This window comes from Hypomesus transpacificus, chromosome 11 (assembly GCF_021917145.1).
Source record: "Hypomesus transpacificus isolate Combined female chromosome 11, fHypTra1, whole genome shotgun sequence".
Classification (NCBI taxonomy): domain Eukaryota; kingdom Metazoa; phylum Chordata; class Actinopteri; order Osmeriformes; family Osmeridae; genus Hypomesus; species Hypomesus transpacificus.
In genome coordinates, this window is record NC_061070.1 from 6,542,471 (window position 1) to 6,554,870 (window position 12,400).

Here is a 12,400-nt window from a genome sequence, read left to right on the forward strand (position 1 = left end):
CTGGTTTACCATTGTAACCATGAGTTAAATGACTGTTACGTTTCATGAGAAGAGCTGGATCCGTATTGGGTTGATGCCTTTGCAGTAAGTAGCTTCTTTCAGGAACTGCAGTGTGACTTTGTGAGGGCCCCCGTTCTGGCCATGTGACGCAAGATCTGAGGCGTCTGAGGGGCCCCTAAACATTTTAATTTATTAGCAAGTCATAGTAAAATTACAGGTATTAAGTTTACTTCTTGAGGTACTTACATTAATTGAAAGTGCACTTGAAAGTATTGCAAAGTATACTTTGAGGCTCTTTAGGAAGTATACTTCATGAACTGAAAGTGCACTACACAGGTTACTTTACAGTATTCAAAAGTGGGCCAATTCAGTTTACTTAGTACAAAAATAGTATATAAATAAGTGCACAGCTAGTATACTTTAAGTAACATGATAATAGTATACTTTTTATACTAAGTATACTTACAAAATAAACTTGCAGTATACTTCTTTTTTGTAAGGGATCCCAACCTGCAGAAACTAATTTCAGGGAGGCTGTATTAATTGTATAGCATTTTCGGGCATCAGGGAGCCGCTATTGAAATGCGGGACAATGTGGGGCAAGTATATTTCTCTTCCAGACCTGACCTACCAAAAAATCCACTTGTCCCGGACAAGCCTTAAATGTTGAGCCCTGTACATGGCTAGACTCTTGAAACAGATCAGAATCCATCATATCTTGGACACCCAAAATCAGCGAATCTCACAGCCAAATCAGCGCAATAGAAAATGTGCTTTAAACTTTCTTTCAAACTTTTATTGAGGAAAAAAGTGGAAGACTTGTCTGTGAAATAAACGGTTAAAAGGGATTTGATGATCACTAGTCTAGTGATTACGTTATTCTGTGTTGTCATCATTCAGTTTATTTTTAACAAAGCAGCTGATATTGCCAAAAGCAACAGCAAGCTAGTGGACTGCCGAGTCGCTTTCACTCCAAAATGGCGGAAATGTAGCGCTGCTACTGGGCACTGGTGTTGCAATGGAGCGTTCTATTGGCTTTTACTTCTTGTCAATATAAGTTCTTTGGTGGAGAGGTGCTAGGAAGAAATGTCAGTAGGGGCCATATTGGGGGGGAGACATGGTATGTCATCTCCTCCATGTCTGCTTCCTTTGCCTTCATAAAACTTCCTAACCAGTGCCATGAATGTTACATTGTCCCTGATTGCCTATATTATCCTAACTCTATCCTGAGCTCAAACTAAAATCAAAAACCACAGCTGTATCTTTTTAGCTGGACTAATAGACCTTGGGATATTACTTCCAATTAGACTGTCAGGGCAATCTGAGCAGAAGACATGGCATGGACATGATAGATGGATCATGGCAACAGTCAACATCCATTATAGATTTATTAACTACAGTAGTATGTACTGTACTTCATGAAATTCATGCTCCAAGACCCCATTGAGACATAAAAAAATGTGTGTCCTTAAAGTCTACACCTGCCCAATGGGTGAAATAGAAATTCCCACTACACAGTAGGGGTGTAACGATACACAAATAACGGTTCGATACGTACCTCGGTTTTGAGGTCACGGTTCGGTTAATTTTTGGTTCAGTATGGGAATGAAATGCAAAACCTAAATTTGCTTGTAGTTTATTTGCGTGTTTATTTTTGTAAACCAACAATTTATTGTAACATTATACAAAGTATGAAAATAAAATACAAAATAGAATACTATTGCAAAGTGCTGCCTGGTAATAAATTTGCTTCTAAAATATTCTCAAATAAACAAAACAGGCTTAGATCCGCTGCTATAAAAACTCAGACAGTTGTTATAGCTTTGGCCCGATCTGAATTGCTAGGGAGAGGCTGCTTGAATGCCGAAGTCAGCTGCGTTTGCACTAAGGTTTTTTTCTTGTAGCAGTGATATTCACTATCGGGTGGTGCCGTTTAAGGTGATTTAGCATGTTTGTTGTGTTGCCGGTGTTATCGCCCAACTGGTTTCCAGACTAACTGGTTTCCCAGCTGAGCGTTTACCTTTCAGTCTACCTCTATCACCAGATTCGTCACAAATTCACAAACTGTATATTATATTACTCGCGATTTTCAAGTCGGATCTCATATTTGCTGCGGCGAATATGAAATTATATGTGCGCAATACATTACATTCATTCACAACAAAATAAATGGAAACAAAATAAATATTTGCAGGCTCGCATGAAGTGGGATTCGATTGCACTAGAGCAAAAACACGTAGTACAGCAAAGTCCATTGCTTTACACTGCAAGCTATTCTAGCTCATGGATGGTAATCAAATCAGTTACGTACTTATTAACCACCTTGGCCTTCAGGTAACATCTTGATTTGGCTTCTTCTGAAACAACTGTTTACCATAGACACTACCCGAATGTAGGCTACTAATCACGTATTTGGGGTTGTTTCAAGGCAATAGCAGTATTTACCACAACATCACAGCTCCTTCTGACACCACATATTAAAAGTGTATACTAAGAACGTCGCTGCTAACCCAGACAATACGATCAAAATATGCATAACCCTTTGAAACACAACATGGGTCTATTTGTTTCCTATGCTATTTCGTGTATGGCTATGTTTCTTCGCTATATCTTTTGAAATCAATTCATTTCATTATTTAATATTCTGATCAATTGTAGTGAGCACTAGGCTACATTACAGCCATTCACAACATAATAAATGGAAGCTAAGAAAATAAAAGATTCTCTAGCTCGCATGAAGTGGGATTCGATCCCACGAGCAAAAACACATCCATCATTGTAGTCCGTTGCATTACAATGCGAGCTTCTGAAGCACATGGAAAAATGAGGAATTCTGTCACAAATGTATTAACTACCTTGGCCTTCAGGCAACACTTTCTTTTGGTTTATCTAAAACAAATGGTTACCGTAGACTAGGGATGGGCATTCGGTTAAATTGTCTTAATCGATCGTCGGGAGAATTAACGATCGATTTTCGATTAATCATTAAAATTGTTATATTAAAATTAACTATTTATAGGCTATATTAAAATGCAGTGAAAATAGAACAAACTGAGCGTGTTTCCGCATTGAGATCTGTAGCTATTACAAGAAGAACAACTATTTCTGTAACTCCTAGAAGCAGAGCCGACAGCTAGAAGCCAGTGCTCAAACACAACTGACCCTCGTTTTTTTTCCGGCTAATTTACAAAGCTTCATAAAAACCTTCGCCCTCAACAATACTTAAGGGTAGCATATCCATCTCGATGGACTTGCAGATTCGTGGGGTAATTTTCTCTGCTCGTTGTGCATCTCAGCTCCTCCGTGCTAACACCGAGAGCAGAATGCACCGCCACTAACCAGGGTCGGATGTAGGCCTACGTTCTTCAAGTGGTACATCATTTTAGTCGTGGAGGAGTTGTATTTATACTCAGCTTTGCAGTGTTGGCAGTAAACAAAGTAATTTTTAAGTCCAAAATGGTCTCACAGTACACTTCGCCGTGACCTCCTCATGTTTACTTTTTAAATACATGGAAACTCGCCGGTAACTAAGTAGGCCTGTGGCGTTTTTTTCCAAACATTGGCTTTGTTTGGTCAAATGTTTAATTGCTGCCACATAGCGAAATCCATTGCATTCCTTCAAGACTCACACGACGCAACAGAACACGCATTAGTTTTATCGATGAACAAATAATGTCATTGTTGAAATTCTTAATGATCGATAATCGATCATCGATTAATTATGCCCATCCCTACCGTAGACACTACCCGAATGTAGGCTACTCATCACGAATTGGGGGTTGTCTCGAAGCACTAGCCATATTTACCACAATATCACAGCCCCTTAATTATAGGCCTACCACATATTGCAAAGTAATACTTAGATAGTTGATGTTAACCCAGACAATACGATTATCTTAAATGCAAAACATTTTCTTTGTTTGACCTGGTAAACCGTGAATACATCTTTCAAGTTGTTTTCGGAAGATACGATTTGCACAAACAAGTTAACACATAACTTGAACCATAATAGGGCCGTGTAGTCAGTACAATAATACTGGGTGTTAAATCACACACCTAGGATAAGTCAACAAAGCAGGATCCTGGAATTTGATTGAATGTGAATATTGTTTTCTTTTTAGTGAAATAACCGGCACTCAACGGTTCTAATGATTAACACAAAACAATCTCACCTGTCTTAAAGTGTGAAAAGGTTTTAAATCTTTGAAGCTGAATATCTTGGCTAGAGCTTTCCTGGTTTATAACATTTAGATATGCGTATCTTTTTCAACGATTTTCAGATTTCTATGTATGAGATTATTTGAAAGTTTACCATCTGCACTTTCACAATCTGTAAAAAACTGAGAAATGAGTTGGCCGACAACCGGCCCTTTTCATTGGAGCTCCTTTCCCACCCCTTTTCATTTTCAGCGTCACATATTTTCAAGGCATCTAGTGTGTGTGTGTGTTTGTGTACTGTATTAAACATGTTGCAAATGTGTGTGTGTTGGTGTCTAGGGATTTCTGGAAGTTTCTGCCTTACCCCGACATACAATTACAAAGCCTTTTTGATACTTCTTTTGTATATGGCCAAGAGTGATTGTGTATAAGAGCATGGGCTTTACCTGTGCATGTTTGCATTTAATTGTGTACCTCTGCAGACTGACAATGTGTTGCTCCACTGTCCGTTGATGCGGCACTGTGCCCTGGAAGCACCATAAAGCAGGAAGCCGCGAGCGCAGGTGAAGTTGACCATGTCGTTCAGATTGAATTCACTCCCGTTAGTCCGCCCATTGGCAGGGTTGCCTGGGTGGCCACAGGTGATGGCTGCAGGGTCAAGGTGAAGGGGATTTACATGGTCTGCTACACAGTGTGTGTGTATGTGTGAAGATGACTGTGTAAATCTGTCCAGTAATAGACCTTTTCAACATCAAACAGTCAGACTGAGCAGACACGGACAAAGGAGAACGTAGACTTACGGACGCAGACAGGGGCCTGTCCAGACCAGCGGTGGTCCTGTTGGCAGATACGCACTGATGTCCCAATGAGGCGGAAACCCAGATTGCACTGATAGACCACAGTATCTCGGTAACTAGAGCCGTCCCCACTGATGTGTCCATTGGTAATAGGGTCAGGGGAGTCACAGTGACCCGCTAGGAGGGAAGACGGTGGGAAACAATCATTAGAATCATAGTTACCTGCTGATGGAGAGATATTAGTGCTATGAAGTACCAACATTATGTAATTTAGTAAAGTTTCAGTTTCCAGTGGACTTTACCTAGACACTTTGTCTCAGTGCCGCTCCAAAGTCCATTCACACTACACTCCCGGACATGGGACCCTACTAAAGTGTATCCTGTGTTACACATGAAGATGGTGGTGGCACCATATGTAGTCAGTGTACCCAGCTTGGTGCCATAAGGAGGGGATGGCAGGTCTCCGCACGAAATAACTAAAGGAAACACAAACAAACAATCAAAGTAAATAGGGCCAAAGATTATTTTTCACTAAATGGATATTAGGCAGCGTTGCTACAACGGACCTAATGGCGTCGATCGCATCTTTCTCCGCCGTCATTACGGAACTACAACACAAACTAGCGCCACTCTCTCTGTTCGCTGATTGGCCAGTAGAAAATTTACCGGAGACATCTGACTTGCGTACCTGATGGCCAGACCTAGTACAGAAGCTAAATCAAAATTGAGCGGAAGTACGTAGGAGGGCAGAGCCAGGCTAGACTGAAGTAGCCTAATGTTCATAATTCTTGTCGTTCATGTAATCAATTAAATTCTGAAAGCAACCTATATTAAAAATATATATATTGTAAACATTGTATAAATGAACGAGACATTTTAACATTGAACCTTTTAATAGTGAACAGTGCGTGACAGTGCAGTGCAGTCACTATTTGTAGATATTTGTATTAAATCCGTTTTTAAAGCACTCATTAAAACAATAATAATGCAATAAAGAAATGTTTTACATGTATTCTGTTCAGTTTGAAACTTTACATTCAATACAAATTGATTTTCCAACATCAAATGCACGTTTTTACAGGTTTGGGTATTTTTATGTACAATTTAAACTAAAAACTCAGTTCATTCTTGAAAGAAAATTTAGATTATGAAATTACATGTTTGACTGTGGGTAATTTATCTTTTTTAAGGATTACAAAACAACATTTTACATCAAGGTTGCCTTGGTAATTTGCCGTTTATAGTTGCAGATGTAGTTTTCAGTAACTTCTCTTCAAGTTTGGATATGTTCATTTGAGAATGATTTTTGACAATCTTACAAACGTTGTTGGTGTGAGGGATATTTTGAAGCGATGTAGACAACCTACATGTGTTCATTGCTGCTGCGGACTGTGATAAAGGCCTATTGGATGGTCGATGGGCAGCATTCTGATTGGCTAGTCAACAAGCATCGTACTGATAAGCTAATAATTTGGCACGATATTGACATGGCCAAAATTTTTCACTTAACTTGGGTTTGGCATCTATAGAAATAGTTTTTGCATTGTAAAGTTTTGTATTATGCGAAATATTTTTGACCAACGATGTTTTTACAGATGCAAAACCTTTTTATAGATAGCAAAACCTTTTTGACTCCATAATACGCAACCAGAGAATGGCTGTTTATCAATACACATTTTTTTCCGTTCTTGTGTTCTTGCGAACTCGTTTGACGTCATCTTTCATTGCCCAAGTACAGTTCCAATCCAAAGAACACAAGTCACCAAGAACGCCAAAAATACCCGGAAATGTTCTTGATCCGCCCCTTTTATCGAGGATGCATCGGATGGTGACTTGACCAGCGAGAACGCTTCTGATTCTCCAGAAGTCATTGCAAGATGTCAAGCGAGGCGGACAAACCTCACAACTGTAATTTTTTACTTTTCATATTTCAGCTAAACGGTACGTTTAATTAGCATCTGAATTAAATTGTGACGAGAAATAGTCAGTGTAGTCGCTGAAAATGTTCTTATTTTATTGATGAAACGGCATCTCAGTGCAGACACTAGTTAACATTAGGTACTGTAAGTTAGCAAGGGTTACAGAAAACGTAAAATTTCAGGTAGAGGGACAATTTTTTTGCTTTGTTATCTAGTTTTTGTAGTTAGTCAGTGTTATCATAATACTGCGAATCCAGGACACCCTAACCATCTCATTTCATTCTACGTCCTTGCATCCTTGCAAGACCATTCTTCAAAAGAAGACTTGCGTTCTCAGCGTTCTTCGGATTGATAAACAGCCAATGTCTAATAAAGAGAGAACTCCTACTCTCGGGAAACTTCTGGGTTCTGAACTGGTTGCAGTTCCACTCAAATTCTATATGAGGGCGCTAACGGTCAAGTGCAGAATGAATGGAGGTCTATGGAGCTATACCCCTCAAATCCACTTTTCTCAGGATATAATTTTTTGTCAGTAATTTCAATTCTGAATTCGAAAGGGGAGGCAAAAAAATACTAATGCTAATATTGTTGCTAATGTTGCTAATGCTCTGACATTCTGGTTCTGCTTCAGATGCCATCAAGCGGGATCTCTGGTCGTAGTCAGTCCTTCACTAACCAATCAGCATTCATTAGCAGAATGCTAGCGCGTTATGGGCAACAACAACTTACCCTGTAAGAAATCGAAAGGACATAAGTACTCGTTCATTCAACTTTTGACCTGTAATCCATGTTGAACATGCAAAACTACAATCAAATCTGATATTCATCAACGACAATCAGGCAAAAGAGACAAATTTAGCCGTTTAGCTCCATAGACTCCCATTCATTTTGCACTCGACCGTGATCACTCCCAGTGGAACTTGTGTCGAACTGCAACAAAATTCGGTACAATGGGGCTTAATAGGGAGTGGGCAGGCTCTCCTTAAACGGGCTCTGACGCAACCCTCCGTGCAGGTTCGCGAGAGATAGGTAGCTTTTCTATTTTTGATGGATGACTCATCCAAGCCATAAGGTAAAATACAAAATAAAAGTCCACTAAAGCAGAAAAGACACCAAAACCTTGCATCACAAACCAACTGAGAAATTTGGGAAGATTGACGACACAAAGTTAATCATCGAAGTTGAGAAGTAGCCTAGGTCTTCATGGAGTTGTACTGTATGACCCACAGCATGTATTTTATTTATTTAAAAAAAAAGCCAAATGTTGCCATGTTATGTTGGGATGCTGTTGCGACGGCTCTTATAGCCTATCCCGTGTTTATGTACCATGTCAGCTTTATATGTGAAAAAGGAAAGCTCAGGGGAGGCGAAAGGCTTGGTCACTGGCGCAGAGAAATGCGGGTCTAGTGTGAACAGCCTTGCGCCAATCGTAGCAATTCCGGGTGCTTTGCAGCCAGTGTGTTCCAGGCTTAACCTGGTTGCGTCACAGCCGTAACGCTTGGGACACAATGGCTGTAAAGCGCCCCAAATGGTTACGAACGGCGCAAGGCTGTTCACAGCCGACTTTGAGTCGTCAATCTGTCATATTTCTCAGCTCAGCTGGTTTGTGATGTAAGATTTTGGTGTCGTTTCTGCTTGAGTTGATTGAAAGTCATTGAAAATATTGAGTGATGAATCTGAGGAAACATTCACTTTGGCATGTGTTAAAACTTACACCGAACCGAATTTACCTTGTCACAGTTGAATAACAGTTCAGTGGGTAAAATGGACATACAGTGAACCTCAAAGTCCATTGACACGTCTTTCCTATGTAAATTGCACAATTAAACGGGAAAAAACTCACGCAAACGTTGCTATGGGACGTTGCTACGGTTGTTGCTTTGTTTATGACAGTGTGTGTGAACTGGCCACTGGTTATTGTGTGTCAAATGGAGAAACTTGTAATTATTGAATTATTATGAACAATACATCCAAGCGAGTAACTATTAGTGGTTTGCCAAAATTACACTGAAATTAGTAAGTTTATGGCTAATGAAAGCTTGCGATTTCTGTTATTGTTGGTCAGCTGTTGGTGCGCGCCAGGTGCAGAAAAAGAAAGTATCCCTCATTTGGGGTTGAGAAAGTTGACAACCCTTCTTTAGCTAGACTAGCTGTATTTGGCATTAGAAGGGAAGCTTCCGAGAAAACGAATAGCAGTCTAGACTATTGCAAATGCCTGTATAGATCATCTATTTGAAAGAACTGGAGAAAGGCAGGTGCTAGATACACGATATGTTAGCATTGCTAATAACTGTATCGACAAAATCATCCTACTGCTTGCAGTTGTGATGAACATCGCCATGGATGACGAGCTCTCCCTCACGGCCCACATTGCTGCAGTCTCCCGGTCGTGTAGATTCACTCTCTACCTGTCTGAGCACTCCACCCAGCTGCTAGTCCAAGCACTGGTCCTCTCCAAGTTGGACTACTGCAACTCGCTGCTCGCTGGTCTCCCAGCACGGCAACCCGCCTTCTTCAGAGGATTCAGAACGCAGCAGCCCGCCTGGTCTACAATCTACCCAGACACTCCCATGTTACCCCGCTCCTCATCTCTCTCCACTGGCTAACCATCAACGACCGTATCAGATTCAAGACCCTGGTACTGACCTTCCGAGCAGTGAACGGGACTGCACCCGACTACATCAAGTCTTTCCTGCAACCTTACACCCCCACCCGTCACCTACAGTCTTCTACAGACAACCGCCTGGTGGTCCCACCGCTCAAGACCGCCCGGTCCCAACACAAGCTCTTCTCCTGCCTGGCCCCCCAATGGTGGAACCAGCTCCCCACCTCCATCAGGGACACTGACTGTCTCCCCACCTTCAAGAAAAGGCTCAAGACACACTTGTTCCGGGAGTACAACGGCACTTAGGAATGCTTGGCTGGACCTGATGTTAGTTTCCTCCAGGATCACAATGACTCCTATTGAGTGACTTGTTGCTTTTGTATGTTAGTTATAACGAAGTTAACTCTTGTACTCGCTGTGAAATATTTTACTGTTGATTGTTCTTCTACAGGTACAGTCTTGCACTTTTTGTGGTGCATGTTGTTTTAATTTGTAACTTGTATGACTGCATGCTCTTATGGGTCTTCCCTCTGGCACTTGTTTAGATTTTTCACAATGTATGCTTCATGTTTTGGCTGCTTGCAATGTTTGGGACTACCTCGTTATTATGATCAGTGACCTATGCTCCTTTGTAAAGCTCTCTCTTGGAAGTCGCTTTGGATAAAAGCGTCTGCTAAATGCATAAATGTAAATGTAACTTAACTAAGGTTGGAACGCCCCTTTTCTCAGCAACAGCTTCAAAGCAAATCCTGCTTTACATTGTCCAGGTTTTCAAAACCGTCCTTGGTGAAATGGTTCTAGCAAATGTGTGATTGAGGGTCGAACTGCACAGGGATCTTCTACGCTAGAGCTTCATCAGCCTTGCCTGCCGAGTCAATGTTAGCTAGACTCTCGCTCATCTGCTTTTTATCAACGCTGATTTGCAAGGAATGCAAAAACACCTACACTGTAGGCATGTAAAGTAGTTTAGCCTGCTAACGCAAGAGCATAGGTAGAATGTAGTTTATTGGCAATGGGGTTAACGCTTTATTTCATGTTCCTGCCTGTGTGTCATTTGAATAAATAACACGTGTTACATGTTAATCTACAATTCACAATGCATGTTGATCCAGATCTTTGTCAGGTTATTTTTCAGCAAGATATCTAGAGTTAGCTAACTGAAGCACAATATAGTTTGCTTAGCTGTAACGTTCTACCCACCAAAGTCAATCCAGTTTGCTTCTACAAAAGAAGTGGAAACAATTAACGTTATCATTTCAAATGATATCTAGACAATCTGTTGAAACCAGTGTTGTGTAGATCGAATAGATTTATTTGCACGTTTTTATTTCAATATATTTGTTTCAGTGAGTACTGTTGGCCGTGTTGCGTTTTTGCTCTGCATCTTCACTCGTTGAAACCCAACCAATCAGTGCGCAGCTCATCTAAATATTAATGAGCATACCATAAAGGAGAAAAGCTAGTGTTTTTTCCCGGGAACATTTCTGCGGATCTATCAGGGGGCATAGAACAGCACCCGGGCCATTTTCAGCCCAATCAATGTTACATACCCTATTCGGAGACCTTAAGGAACAGTGAGTTTTTTGGGGCTATTTCACAATCACCCCTTCAAGTTATTTTTGTTGGCAAGTAGCCGTGTATTAAGCGGGATAATGTATAGAACGCCGGTCATTATTGGGAAAATAAGCCCCTTCAGGGCGAAACAAAACCCCTTTGCCGCGCGTCGGGTTGTTGTTCGCCCTGTCGGGGCTTATTTTCCCGATAATGACCGGCGTTCTATACATTATCTACGGTGGCCGACATGCAAACGCGCTGCAAACTAAGAAAATACATGCATAGACAAAACACAAGCAAATTAAGAAAACATCTTCATTAATTAGACAACACATATGCAGCATTCAGCAAACACGCTGCAAATACACACAACACAACCAAATACATAAACAAGCTACAAATACGCGTTGAAAAAACGAAAGCAAAACAAAAACTTTGCAGTACATAAACGCAGGCACGCAAACCAAAAATGCTGCATCCAGTTTTCACAACGGAAGCTTTCCAGGCCTCTAGGGGGAAAGCCAAGTGTAACATCTTGATTTTTGGCCCCATGGAGCGAGAAAGAGAGAGCATATGAAAAGTTTGGACCAACATAGAAGTAAGTCTTTTGAAAAACTGTCAAATAGGGGCACATGTAAAAATGAATACTAATCTGTTTATGTCGCCTCTTAACTTCGATTTTGGTCCTATTCAAAACAAACTTCTCATCTGCCCTGTCTGGTTCTAAAATCATGCTCTTCTACTTAGGCTCCCACTGGCCTGGAGCACTTCCGTTGTGTTATCTGGATGCAGCGTTTTTTTGTTTGCATTTGTTTTCAGGGTTTGCGTGTTTTCCTTTTTGCAGCGCGTTTATGTATTTGATTGTGTTGTGTGTATTTGCAGCGCGCTACCCTCTAGTTTCATTTTGTCGTAGCAAAGAGTCTTTCCCCCAGCACAGTGCTAGCCTGGTCCTACCAGACTCTTGTACATTTCATTTGTACAGAGTCTGGGATCGCTCCATTGACAATCGTTAACATACATGTACATTTACATTTAGTCATTTAGCAGACGCTCTTATCTAGAGCGATTTACAGGAAGTACAGGGATGTTCCCCTGAGGCAAATAGGGTGAAGTGCCTTGCCCAAGGATACAACGTCATATCGCATGGCCAGGAATCGAACCAACAACCGTCTGATTACTAGCCTGATTCCCTAACCGCTCAGCCACCTGAGTCCTTGAAGGCGGGTACTTTGTTGAAGTTTAAAACTATTGGATCTGCCCAGAGCCACTCTAGATCTGCCATAACCAATCGCTAGCGTTCGCCTTTGCCAACTCCTTCACCATTAACGGAGCTAGCTGGAAAATCCAACTTTTCCCGAACCCTGTGG

General features: G+C 41.1%; 1 protein-coding gene across 1 annotated transcript in view; it reads right to left on the reverse strand.

Moving 5' to 3' along the window:
* Window positions 1-12,400, reverse strand: part of LOC124473714 (CUB and sushi domain-containing protein 1-like) — a 386,561-nt gene that overhangs the window by 51,035 nt on the left and 323,126 nt on the right. The window contains exons 52-54 of the mRNA XM_047029350.1: window positions 5,258-5,431; window positions 4,959-5,132; window positions 4,633-4,806 (exon numbers count right to left, since the gene is read on the reverse strand). Of these exons, the coding sequence (XP_046885306.1) occupies window positions 4,633-4,806; window positions 4,959-5,132; window positions 5,258-5,431 (522 nt within the window). The remainder of the gene's footprint in view (window positions 1-4,632; window positions 4,807-4,958; window positions 5,133-5,257; window positions 5,432-12,400) is intronic.